At 40.3% G+C, this 13,427-nt stretch overlaps 1 protein-coding gene across 2 annotated transcripts in view; it reads left to right on the forward strand.

The window, feature by feature from the left end:
* FBLN1 (fibulin 1) overlaps positions 1–13,427 on the forward strand; it is a 104,271-nt gene that overhangs the window by 59,649 nt on the left and 31,195 nt on the right. Inside the window, exon 15 of one of the 2 annotated variants that reach the window (XM_044995494.1) lies at positions 9,339–9,787. The exons of the other annotated variant lie outside the window; for it this stretch is intronic. Within the exon in view, the coding sequence (XP_044851429.1) occupies positions 9,339–9,693 (355 nt within the window). The 3' untranslated portion in view covers positions 9,694–9,787. Of the gene's footprint in view, positions 1–9,338; positions 9,788–13,427 lie in introns of those variants that run through there. 2 annotated transcript variants of the gene reach the window in all.

Genomic DNA, 13,427 nt, shown 5'->3' on the forward strand with positions numbered 1-13,427 from the left:
TGGCCTGAGCATGCTCCATCCCAAGGCTACAGCTGGAGGCTCAGAAGGTCTTACCCTGTAATGGCTGCTCCCAGCTGCTCTGGGTAATGTGGGACTTGAACCGAGGGCAAGAAGCCTGTATCTGCTGTGCTCTTAATGCCCTCTCCACCCCCTTCACTCATGCCAAGGTGGCGTGGAGAAGGAAGCCATCTGATTCTAATGCAGATGGGAGAAAAAGCTTCATTGAGGGGGTGGAAAAAGAGCATATTGGGACGAGGAGTCTGGAGGGGTGTAGGGAGAGAAACTGTACCTGACTGGGTGAGGTGGGGACTGGGAGCGGAATAGGGGAGGCTGGGACTGGGAGCTGAGGGGAGGAGATTGGAACTAGTTAGGCAAGAAAACTGGGGGGCGATTGAGTGTAGACTGGGAGTGGAAGCTGGTGAGGGAAATAGAGGGGGTGGGGGAGGAGTGGGACTGGGAGCCAGTTGGCTGTAGGCAGGGGCACGCTGGGATCAGCTGAGGAGTTTACAACCAGTCCTAGTGGAAGCCTTCAAGACTGAGGACTGAGACTGGGCAGGAAAGGAGAATGGAACTGGAACAAGGAGCCGGGGGTGGAGAAGAGACAGAGCTGGGACAGGCTGGAAAGGGCAGAGGGGGTCACGCTGCTGCCTAGCAGTTGAGCAAGGGGGATGTCGCCGCTTCCAGGGAGCCCTCCAGGTAAGCGCGACCCAGAGCTTGCCTCACCCCATCCCGTGCCCCTGCTCCCTCCCACACCCAAACTCTGCTGCTGGGGAGGGAGGCATGGAGTCAGGTGGGAAGCCTGCCAGCCCCACCAACCTCTCCTTCCCTCCCCACACCAGCGGGGGTCCCGGGCCACGCGTCACTGCCTGCTGCCTCCCCCCGAGCACCTGGGCTGCCCTTCCTCAGGCCCCACCTCCCACGTTTTATTCGGGGGTATATAGTAAAAGTCATGAACAGGTCATAGGCCGTGAATTTTTTTTACTGCCCGGGACCTGTCCATGACTTTTACTAAAAATTAGGGCTGTCAATTGCAGTTAACTCACACGATTAACTCAAAAAAATTAACTGTGATTAAAAAAATTAAATGCGATTAATCGCACTGTTAAACAATAGAATACCAATTGAAATGTATTAAATATTTTTGGAAGTTTTTCTACATTTTCGAATATAATGATTTTGATTACAACACAGAATACAAAGTGTACAGTGCTCACTTTATATTTGTTTTTATTAAAAATATTTGTACTGTAAAAATCATACAATTTGTTTTATTTTTCAATTCACCTCATACAAGTACTGAAGTGCAATCTCTTTATTGTGAAACTAACTTACAAATGTAGATTTTTTTTGTTACATAATGGCACTCAGAAATAAAACAATGTAAAACTTTAGAGCCTACAAGTCCACTCGGTCCTACTTCTCGTTCAGTCAATCGCTAAGACAAACAAGTTTGTTTACACATTTATGGGAAATATTGCTGACTGCTGCTTATTTACAATATCACCTGAAAGTGAGAACAGGTGTTTGCATGTCACCTTTGCAGCCGGCATTACAAGGTATTTACGTGGCAGATATGCTAAACATTCATATGTCCCTTCAGGCTTCAGCCACCATTCCAGAGGGCACGCTTCCATGCTGATGATGCTCAATTAAAAAAAAAAAAGTGTTAATTAAATTTGTGACTGAACTCCTTGGGGGAGAATTGTATTTCTCCTGTTCTGTTTTACCCACATTCTGCCATCTATTTCATGTTGTAGCAGTCTCGGATGATGACCCAGAACAGGTTTGTTTTAAGAACACTTTCACAGCAGATTTGACAAAACGCAAAGAAGGTACGAATGTGAGATTTCTAAGGATAGATACAGCACTCGACCCAAGGTTTAAGAGTCTGAAGTGCCTTCCAAAATCTGAGAGGGATGAGGTGTGGAAAATGCTTTCAGAAGTCTTAAAAGAGCAGCACTCTGATGCAGAAACTACAGAACCCGAACTACCAAAAAAGAAAATCAACCTTTTCCTGGTGGCATCTGACTCAGATGATGAAAATGAATATGTGTCAGTCCGCTCTGCTTTGGATCATTATCGAACAGAACCCGTCATCAGCATGGATGCATATATTCTGGAATGGTGGTTGAAGCCTGAAGGGACATATGAATCTTTTTAGCGCATCTGGCACATAAATATCTTGCGATGCCGGCTATACCAGTGCCATGCGATCGCCTTTTCTCACTTTCAGGTGACATTGTAAACGAGACATGGACAGCATTATCTCCTGCAAATTATAACAAAACTTGTTTATCTGAGCGATTGGCTGAAGTAGGACTGAGTGGACTTATAGGTTCTAAATTTTTTCATTGTTTTATTTTTGAATGCAGTTATTTTTTATACATAATTCTACATTTATAAGTTCAACTTTCATGATAAAGAGATTGCACTACAACACTTGTATTAGGTGAATTGAAATAATACTATTGTTTTTTACAGTGCAAATATTTGTAACAAAAATAAATATACAGTGAGCACTGTACACTTTGTATTCTGTGTTGTAATCAAAATCATTATATTTGAAAATGTAGAAAACATCAAAAAATATTTATATAAATAGTATTCTATTATTGTTTAACAGTGCGCTTAATAATTTTTTTAATTGCTTGACAGCCCTACTAAAAATATCCGTGACTAAAACATAGCCTTAATTATGACCCAGTCTTTAATTGATCTCACATACTATTTTTTCCTCAGGACCCTTGCCTCATTAAGTGCACAGAATGGACCTGCTCTGGGGATAAATCAGGGTTGTGAGATAAAGGAGGCAATTTTCAGTAGGACCCCTGCCTCATTTTTGCAGAAGTTAGAAGGTGTAAAGTAAATGAGACCGGGGACTCTGCAGGAAGAGAAAAGAGGATCTCATAATGGAGGCAGTTGAAAGATTCCCTGGAGTATTGGATTCTATTCCTGCCTCTGCCACAGTTCCTATGTGATGCTAGGCAAGGCACTTAAATTAAACATTTTGCACAGGGTCACTAATAGTGTGTTCCTTTGTTTTCTCAGTGCCTGACTAGAGACCCTGGGGTATGATTTGTAGAACAGCTGAGCATTCACAGCTGCATCTGAAGTCAATGGGAGCTGTATCTAGTCTTTTCAAATTGGGCATCCAAAATTACTGGAAACTTCCTTCTTGAATCTCTCTGAGAATTTTCATATAAAATGGAAATAATACCACTCTCTCACCACACAGGGAGTTCTGAAGATATATTAATGTTTGTGAAGCACTCAGATATTATAGTGATGAGTGCTATAGAAAAAGCCCATGAGGGAATTAGTAATTCTGTCTTCAGAGCAGGGTTTGAACAGTGTGCAGTAAATAAGGCCTAAGGCCACACACTGAACAGTGAGGAGAAAACAAAATATTGAATAGCTGATCATTCAGTGAACACCGTCTAGCCCATGCACTGAATGAAGCAGGGAGGTGACTGTTATTTTTTTAAAGTTTATGAAATTTTGGAAACAATTTATTGTAACATCACAAGAGTCAGGAAGCTGAATGCCGAGCAAGTTAGATGGAAGGGCTTTTTAACTGTTGAGAAGTTTTTGGTTTTCTGTTTGCTTTCGTAAAAACCTATTTGCTTCCAAAGACTAACAGACATTTTGGAGAAAGGACATCCTTGTTAAATATTCAGTAACTCACACCTTCCATTGGGTGGAAGAGCTGACCATATGCATGTTCTGAGACACACACATGTTCTGAGCACCCCAAGGTCTTGCATCAAAACCAGGGCCCACCAGATTTGATGTGACTGATGCTTTAAAGGCACAAAACAAGCAGAGAAAAATCTTTGTTTAAATGTCTTGCACAAGGTCAAACAAGTTCACGGCATAGCTGAAAGTAGAACTTAAGTGTTCTGATGCTTTGCCCTGTGTTCTAATTACATTACAAGCTTTTCCAGTCTGCCTTTGGCTCTCTAATGTATCTGGGCATTATGTATGTGTGGAATGTATCTGGCTCTAATGAGTCTGGCTATTATGAAACAACTCATCTAATGAGTTATTTATCAACTCAGTGTTGGTAAATGCAAAGTAATGCACATAATCCCATAATCCTAACTATACATACAAAATAATGGGGTCTAAATTAGCTGTTACCACTCAAGGAAGAGATCTTGAAGTTCTCTGAAAACATCTGCTCAATGTGCAGGGGCAGTCCAAAAAAACCCCTATCAATATTAGGAACCACTTGGAAAGGGGTAGATAATAAGAAAATGCCATAATGCTACTATATAAATCCATGGTATGCCCACACCTTGGACACTGCATGCAGTTCTGGTCACACCATCTCTGTAAAGATATATTAGAATTGAAAAAAGGACAGAGAATTGCAACAAAAATTATTAGGAATATGGAACAGCTTCCATAGGAAAGAGATTAAAAATACTGGGACTGTTCATCATAGAAAAGAGATGACAAAATGGGGGATATGATAGAGATCTATAAAATCATGAATGGTGTGGAGAAAGTGAATAAAGAAGTATTATTTACCCCTTTACATAACACAAGAACCAGGTGTCACCCAATGAAATTACAGTGCACTCTTTTATTAAGAATCACATCTGTTCGGAATGATTTGATTCTTATACACGGTTGATTCTTACAAGTGGAGTATTTTAGTTAGTATAGAAATGATTTTCTCCCAGTGGTTTCAATCACTATATGCGGTTGATTCTTATATCAGTGATCCTTATAAATGGAGTACACTTTAACAGGCAGTAGGTTTGCAAACAAACGTAAGAAAGTACTTCTTCATTCCACACACAGTCAATCTGTGGAACTCATTGCCAGGGGATGTGAGGGACAAAAGTATAAATGGGTTCAGAAAAGAATTAGCTAAATTCATCGAGGATAGGTTCATCAATGGCTATTAACCAAGATGGTCAGGGACACAGCCCCATTCTCTAAGTGTCCCTAAATCTCTGGCTGTCAGAAGCTAGGATGGGATGACAGTGGATAGACCATTCAATAAATTGCCCTGTTCCCTTCATTCCCTCCATTCAGGCCCTGGCACCTGCCACTGTTGGAAGTCAGGATACTGAGCTAGATGGACCATTGGTCTGACCCATTATGGCCATTCTTATGTTCTTTTGTTCTTAAGTAAGCTCTCTCGTGAACAGAGAATGGCAGATACTGAAGAACCCAAGTTATTTGAACTAAGGTTGGCATAAACAACCTTTCAAACTCTCCACCCAAACAAACAAGCAAATACTATTTAGTATTGTTTTGAGCTGAGTCTACCCCCTTGGTCAAACCATGCCCAATGTCAGGCGACTCTTCCAACTCAAATAGTGAAGACATGAGGATAAAGCAACATGCTTGTGTAGAGGACTCTAACATGCCTCTATTGAGTGCGGAGATTGATATGCACCCTGTAAACACACAAAAACAGAACCAAATTTCAGCACTGGTTGCACCACTAGGGGGAAGGGATAGCTCAGTGGTTTGAGCATTGGTCTGCTAAACTCAGGATTGTGAACTCAATCCTTGAGGGGGCCATCTGGGGATTTAGTTGGGGATTGGTCCTGCTTTGAGCAGGGGGTTGGACTAGATGACCTCTTGAGGTCTCTTCCAACCCTGATATTCTATGATTCACTAGGTCCTTCATTCAGCATATTGATATGGGTTCTATTTGAGTACAAAGCCTTATATCAAAAGGATCTACATACTCTCTCATCAGTGCATGAGGAGTTTATGTACTTAACTCTTTTCATCATAATTGTATAAGTAGCCTTTGTATCAAGTGAAAGCAAGACTCAGAAACTAAGAACAACATAACAATTTCCTTGATATAGAATACTTTATTATTTCCTTAAAAATAGTCTCTTTATTGTTTGACAGAGGGTTTGTTCTTTAAAGAACCAACACTTTGCATATAAAAACAAAAGTCTCAGTAATCGTTTGTGATCAATGTTAAGTCAAGTAATATTTTAAAAGAAAAACAAATCTGAAACAGCGATCTATAATAATTATGAGTGGATCCAGGCATAGTTTTTTGCAATATTTTAATAATTGTATGTTTATTTTTTTAGGGCCATGCTTCTAACGTAATTGCAGAGGTTTGCAGGAATTATAAAGAGCTATTCAGAACTGCTCCACTCTAGGCAGTTTTATTTTTGTTCTGTTTCACCAGTTTTAATTTTTTTTCTCTGGTATCCAGATCCCTCCCCTTCTCCAACCCTTCCTTTAAATAGGTTCCTTAGTGTTTTTACTCACAGCGACACTTAGTGGTAGCAGGATTCAATAACACTATGGCCAGCTAATCCATAGTGCAATACCACAGAGTTGGATGTACACCCCTGGTCTTGGTCTGCTCATTTGCTAGCACTAGGTTGTTAAATTCCCTACTGTATGATTTTCTTCTACCCACAGAAGGGAAGAATTTAACATTGGGCCTAGAAAGTACATTGGGATTTAGATACTCATTGTTTACTGTTATTGTGGGGGATGACTCCAGATTGAACTCTGGTACTTTGAATGCAATAATATTTGCTAACTATTCTTTGCGGCTATTTGATGGAATAGTCAGTACACATTCACTAAACCCACAGTGAAGTGTGGAGGGTGGATCACCAAACTATAAGATAAAATGTCTTGAATTTTAAATAATTCTAACTTCCTAGCCACAGACATATGTCTCCACAAATAACATTTCAGAATCAGCAGAATGTCCTTTCAATAAGCTTTTTTTTTTTTACATAAACTTTTATGTTAAAATTCATTTGACTTTAGCAGAAGAGTGGATCATCTGTATCCTTCTGTGTGCACATGCATGTGTAAATGCTTCCAAAAAACCGTCTGTATGAAGGAAAATTTTCCATGATTTCATACTTAGCATCTTACCTTTCTAACAACATTTCCAAACAACAAAAACCAAAACCACCAGATTAAATGCCATGAATTTTCTTAAGTGAAATTAATTGTGCGCTATGGAAAAAAATTCAAAAACCAATATCTAGCTTAAATATCATAAGAGCAGTCAGGCACAATTAGGCCTCAGCTTAACCTTGTTCTTTACATACATGAATAAAATAAGTATGTGCAGGTTCTACCACTAGTCTGTTGGGTGAACTTGGCCAAGTCACTTTCCTCTCTCTGCCTTAGTTTCCCTATGAACTAGGGAATCTCGCAAAATGGGGATAATGATACTGACCACCTTTAGAGCTCCAAAGATGAAAAGCTGTACATAAGAGCTAGGTATTATTATTATTTATCATTATTAAGTCTTTGAGGATTCAGGTTTTAGATTTAATTAAACATGCTTTGTTCAACAGGTTAGTGGCCTGTTGTGAACATGACTATACTGTGTGTTCCGGCAGGAACCCAGAGTGCTCTTGATCTTGCTTTTTAAAAATGATTAGTCTGCCAACAGTATTCAATCTGCGTACACTCAAGGGGCCTTAAAATCGCAAGGCCACCTTATATTGGTGATGTGCAAAAAGCATAGTGTGGTTTGCTCCGAGACTTATGATTTACATAATCTGAGCCTATAAGGAGCCTATTTGTTGCATCATGGTGGAAGAAATGGAGTAGGTGCTCACATCTCTTACCAAGCATTCAGTGGTACAAGGCAGGAAGCAAGTAATGGGTTTGTGCCCGAGCAAATCTTCAGTGGAGAGCAGCCCTTGCAAACAATGTTTTTTGCAAATAAATAATTTAGTACTTATCAGCTTTGGAAGCATACACAGGACATGACTTCCATGTTTTGATGGCAATGCACTGGGTTAACTCACTTAAAAACAAAAACCCCCAAAACCTGGATTTCATTTTCTCATTGAGTTTAGCAAATGTCACATATAATTTTACTTGATGAATGGCTGTGCATAAGATGAGCCTGAACTTTACTGCTGTATCTGAACAACCGCAAACTCTGCGGAAGTTAAATATCCAGAACAGAATATCATGTCTTTCCCCTAACTCTATCGCGGTCTGGAACAAAACCCTGGATCCTAAGATCCTGGACATGGGGAAATTCAGATCCAGAACTGAACTTGGTGGTTTGAGTCTATTTTTAGTCTGAATTTCAAATCAGCCTTCATTTTAGGTGAATCTCTAATGCTATAAATACAGTTCCAAACCCACCAGATGACATATGCAGATTCTGATTAATATGTTAGCACATGATAATGTTCCCCATTAGCTATGAATGTTAATGTACATGCCTGGCTGTCATATTTAACAGGAGAAGCTTCATTTATTTCAGTAGCTGAAAGGAAAGAGATTGCTGCCTTTGTGGGGAGCATGACTTGCAGTGCCCCTGGTGAGACTAGGGCCACCAATCCATTGCCACCCAGACTGGCCAGCATTTTGTTGTGGGCAGGATTGGCCCTGATTGGCAGATTCACAGTCAGATGGATGTGGTGTGATATGGAGGCTGAGAGTTGGAGCGGGAATAAAAAAAAAGCAGTCAGCAAGGGGCTGGGAGACTACTAGCAACGTACTGAGATTTTTCCCGTTCATTTTTCCTTTTGAGTCAGGTCTGTAAGTGTGAGGTTTATGGGTCCAGGGCATGAGCTGGAGAAACGACGCTACTGGGTCTGGTTTTTAGTACCTGTTTAGAAATGTTATACATGGAGTTGAGCTGGTTCTCTTGGTCACACAGGGTAGTACTGATCACCCTGCTAGGATCTGGAAGAAGTTCCTCTTCAAAGTAAATTGGCCAAATTGTCCTGGTTAGGTCAGGAGTCTTCCTCTGCACTGCCACGAGTTAATAGACGTGATCTTGGGTGCCTTCAACTTTTGAGACTTTTGGATTGTCCTTCCGTGTGTGGAAACCTTAAAGGAGTCTGATTTTCAGAGAGTGGATACACTGCGCTTTCATAAAACCAGGGATCTATAAGGTATCTCAAGAACTTGGGCACCCCGAATTCACTAGTCACTTGGGAAAACATAGGCCTTTGTTTGCTAGGCATGAGACCACAAAACAAAAATCTACTGTTTTTGAAAGAAGCTAAGCTCTGTTAAAGAGGACCCTAGACAACTGAAGGCTAAATTTAGATAATATTTCACCCATGGTAAGGTGTCTCAGACTCCTTTCTAGTTTAGCATATCAGTGGTGTGAGGAAAGGGCAACTCTTCTAGAAGTGATATAACTCTCTCCTAAAAACACAAACTACAAACAAGTACATACTTATTTAATGAATGTCTGTTTGCATTATGATTGAGTCATACTGGAGAACGGATACAGTGCGCAAGTCAGCATATAATTTCTCACCCCACTGCCCCTTCCTTTGCTACCACGCTTGCTAAATGTACGTTAATCCTCCTCTTGTCTTGTGTTCTCACTTTTCTTGCAGTCGCTGTGAGCGCTTGCCTTGTAATGAAAATAAGGAGTGCCAGAGCCTGCCTTTGAGAATAACCTCCTATCACCTCTCTTTCCCTACCAACATTCAAGTACCTACCGACATTTTCCGCATGGGCCCTTCCAATGCTGTCCCTGGGGATAAAATTCTGCTGTCCATCATCAGCGGGAACGAGGAGGGTTTTTTCACCACAAAAAAAGTGAACAACTACAGTGGTATTGTGGTCATGAAGCAGCAAATCAGAGAGCCCAGAGACCTTCTTCTGACCATTCAAATGCAACTTTTCCGCCATGGAACTGTCAGCGCATTTATTGCCAAACTTTTTGTCTTTGTTTCTGCACAGCTTTGATCCCTAACATGCAGGCATCGGTGGCTATTTTTTCCCTCTGGCTGTGGCTTTTTATTTTTTTCTTCAGTTTTAATAAAGTTTTAATGTCAATTCATCTATTGCATGCTGCACGTGCAATTTATTTATCATTGTTACAATTCTCCACTTTTCTCCATCACTTAACATCTCAATGTGGGCTGTGTTTCTTATATATGGCATACCTCATTATATAAGGGGCAAAACAGAGGTTTCTAGGGGACCTTCAGTGCAACTTCTACCCACAAAGGACTGAGGACATAGATAGCTTTTGTACAGCAATGCAACTAGAACTTTTCTGAAGATGCACAGACTGACACATCTGGTTTCAGAGCTCACCGGTGATTTGGGGTGCATCTGTGTTAAGGTTGTCCAAACTGGAACATCTTTAAGGCATCTGATTTTCAGAGACTAGGTGGCTAACATGTTTTGAAACTCAAAACCCTTTAAGGTGTCTTAAGTTATGCACTCAAAAATGGAGTTGCTTTTGAAAATTTAGGACTTCATTCCCAGCTGTTATAAATCGGCATAGCTCTGTTGAAGCCAATGAGTCTGATTTACACCAGCTGAGAATCTGACCCTTAGTTTTTAAGTATAATATAAAAGTGAAGCCCCCTAAATGAAAGTTTTTAGGGCTGTTTCATCCTTTCACACCTGGAATGTCTATTCAGGTCAAAACTAATGGTGGGAAAATAGCAACAATCTCATAAGCACATTTCATTAATAGCAAATAGTGAGCACCTCCCTACTCAAGTGGTTATATTCTGAAGTGTCTCTAGAGGGGAAAAAAAAAATTAAAAGATGTTTTGTTGGGTTCCATGTCAATTTTCTCTCTCTGGCTTCCAGATCAAAGCTGATAAAATTACAAGTGTAAAGAACAGTTTTTTGTTGTTGTTTTTTCTTGCTAGCAACCCTGAAAAGCAAACCTTTGATTCTGAAGGTCAAATCTAGTTCCTTTTCAATTCTGTATGATCACCAATAATGAAGAGGATGCAACTGGGATTTATTTAGCAATTCTACTGGTGCATGAAACAGTAGGGACCCTAGTCCATTCTCCCATCACTGTAGTGACTCTGCAGAGCTAACAAGACTAAAACATTAAACATACAGACCTGGGGGCATTGTCCACATATTTTAACATGAATGCTCAGTCATGGCCTCGCATTATCCCTGTCCTATCTAGATTGTTCCTGCCAGGAATAATCTGGGTGAGCAGAAAATAATCCACTGTCATGTAAATACAGACACCACAGATCAACAATAGGGAGAGAACTTGGAACCTCTAGTACCAGTGTCATAAGCCCTGACCAACTGAGCTAAAGAAGTAACTATTACATGTAAGTTATTGACTTATATCCCCAAGGTGAGCTAACAACTAGATAAGGACATGATCATAACATTTAGCCAGTGTATTGCATGCTTCCTTAAGTAAAGCTTATCCCAAGTGGCTCACAGACAATCAAGTTCCATCAGGCGTGCCAATTTGTAATGAGCCTGTCACCACCTACTTATAAAGGTACCAGGGGCTACCAGTGGGGATAGAATCAAAACATTAAATACTTGAAAGCACTAGCCTGTATTACTTAAGCTAAAGGAGTTTCTAATCCTACTGATAATATATGGCATCTACATGTATGTGGTTACAAATTCATTACCTGGGCTGCTCTGCTGGAGGCCATAGTCAACTTGGCTGGAGACACAAAAATAAGATTGGTTCTACAGCATTAATATATACTCAATATAGAAGAGCATGGTGGTGTTGGCAGCTGTAGTTGAGATACATTATAGAAGTTAGCAGAGCCATCAGAAGAAAGGAGGTCAGAGAAGGGAATGTTAGGGTAGCCAAGGTGTGAGAGAACTGAAGTATGAGCCTGAATTTTAGCAATGGGGACAGAGAAAAAGGGGAAGCAGTCACTTTGAGCCATAGAATGATGGGGTTAGAAGGGACCGCAAAGGTAATCTAGTCTAATCCTCTGCTAAGATGTAGGATTTGTTGTCTAAACCATCCAGCCATCTTTTGAAAACCTCCAGAACATGAAATTCCATGACCTCCCTAGGCAGTGTGTTCCATTGTCCTACTGTTCTTACAGTTAAGAAGTTTTTCCTGAGATTTAATCTAAAGCTACTATGCTGTAGTTTGAACCCATTGCCTCTTGTCCTACCCTCTGTGGCAAGAGAGAACAACTTTTATCCTTTTTTTTTATGGGAGCCTTTCAAGTATTTGAAGATCACTACCATATCCTCCCTTAATCTCCTCTTTTCCAAACTAAACTTACTCAGTTCCTTCAGCCTTTGCTCAGAGGGCTTGAATTCCATCTCTTTGATCACCTTTGTTGCTTGCTCTGGATCCTTTCCAGATTCTCTACATTCTTTCTGTACATTCATGACCAAAATTGGACACAGTAGTCCAGCTGAGGCCTAAGCAGCACCGAGCAGAGCACTACTTTCTCCTCCTATGACTTGCATGCTGTGCCTCTCTTAATGCATCCCAAAATTGCATTTGCTTTTTTGCAACAAGCGCAGAGAGAAATGGAGACATTCAAAGATTCTCAAGCCAGAAGGAACCACTGTGGTTATCTAATATTACTTTCTGCATAACACAGTCCATAAAACTTCCCCAAACTAATGTGTTTGAACCAGAGTGTATCTTTTGGGGAAAATAGTCAAGTTTGATTTAAAAATGGCCAGTGATTGAGAATTCAACACAACCTTTGGTAAATTGTTCCATTTGTTAATTACCTTCATTGTGAAAAATGTACTCCTTATGTTATTGAAAGTAAAGCCAGACTGACTTAGTCACCATGATTCCAACCATGCAGGGCTTTGAGGGGAAAAGACCATCTATATACATTATGTGATAGAAACCTCTAAAAATTACCTGATATAGCCTTTTCACATATTGTCATGATTTAAGATCCAAGATCTCCTTTTCCAAGCCTAGATACAAGTGTTGTGCCTCCTTGGAAATCTGGGAATTATTCCTCTTCTGTTCTATCCATGTGTGATAACTAGCCTTGATGAGCACTATCTTATTTAAAACTTGGCACTGGTTTAATCCTGTATGATCAGTGTAATTTTGAAAAGGGAAAAAGAAGTAAGCATTTTTCTGGTAGTTGACTATTTTTCTTATCTGATCACATGGATATCATGTTACGTGTGTGTGTGTGTGAGAGTGAGTGAGTTGTGGATCCATGTGCACTAATTTCTGAATATAATATATTTTTCATTTTTCATATTCTTAAATGCCCCTATATATAATGCTAAAAAGAGAGAGGGAAAAAGTTACTAGGGTGTGGGTAATTTTTGCCCTACTCCTTGTTCTGTTTATAATGTTTGTTAAAATCGGCTGATTTAGTCTGGGGACCAAATTGTATAATTTAGCAGATCCTTATTCTGAAATCAACAGTGTTGAATAACTGGAAGTTCCTTCTTCTCAATGCAGAAACTAAACACTTTGTGACAAGTTCAAGAGTAAGGATATAGGATTTGTCATATTGGGTCAGACCACTCTTTCATCAAGTCCAAAATTAACATTAAAAAGTGGGCAGATGTTTCAAGCAGAAGGAACCTCCGCCCTACCCTATCACATATCTAGAAAAATCTTCAATGTGGAATGTGGGTAGGAGGTGGGAACAGGGGCGGCTCTAGGAATTTTGCCGCCCCAAGCACAGCAGGCAGGCTGCCTTCTGCGGCTTGCCTGCGGACAGTCCGCTGGTCCA

Source organism: Mauremys mutica, chromosome 1 (genome assembly GCF_020497125.1).
Source record: "Mauremys mutica isolate MM-2020 ecotype Southern chromosome 1, ASM2049712v1, whole genome shotgun sequence".
Lineage (NCBI taxonomy): Eukaryota > Metazoa > Chordata > Testudines > Geoemydidae > Mauremys > Mauremys mutica.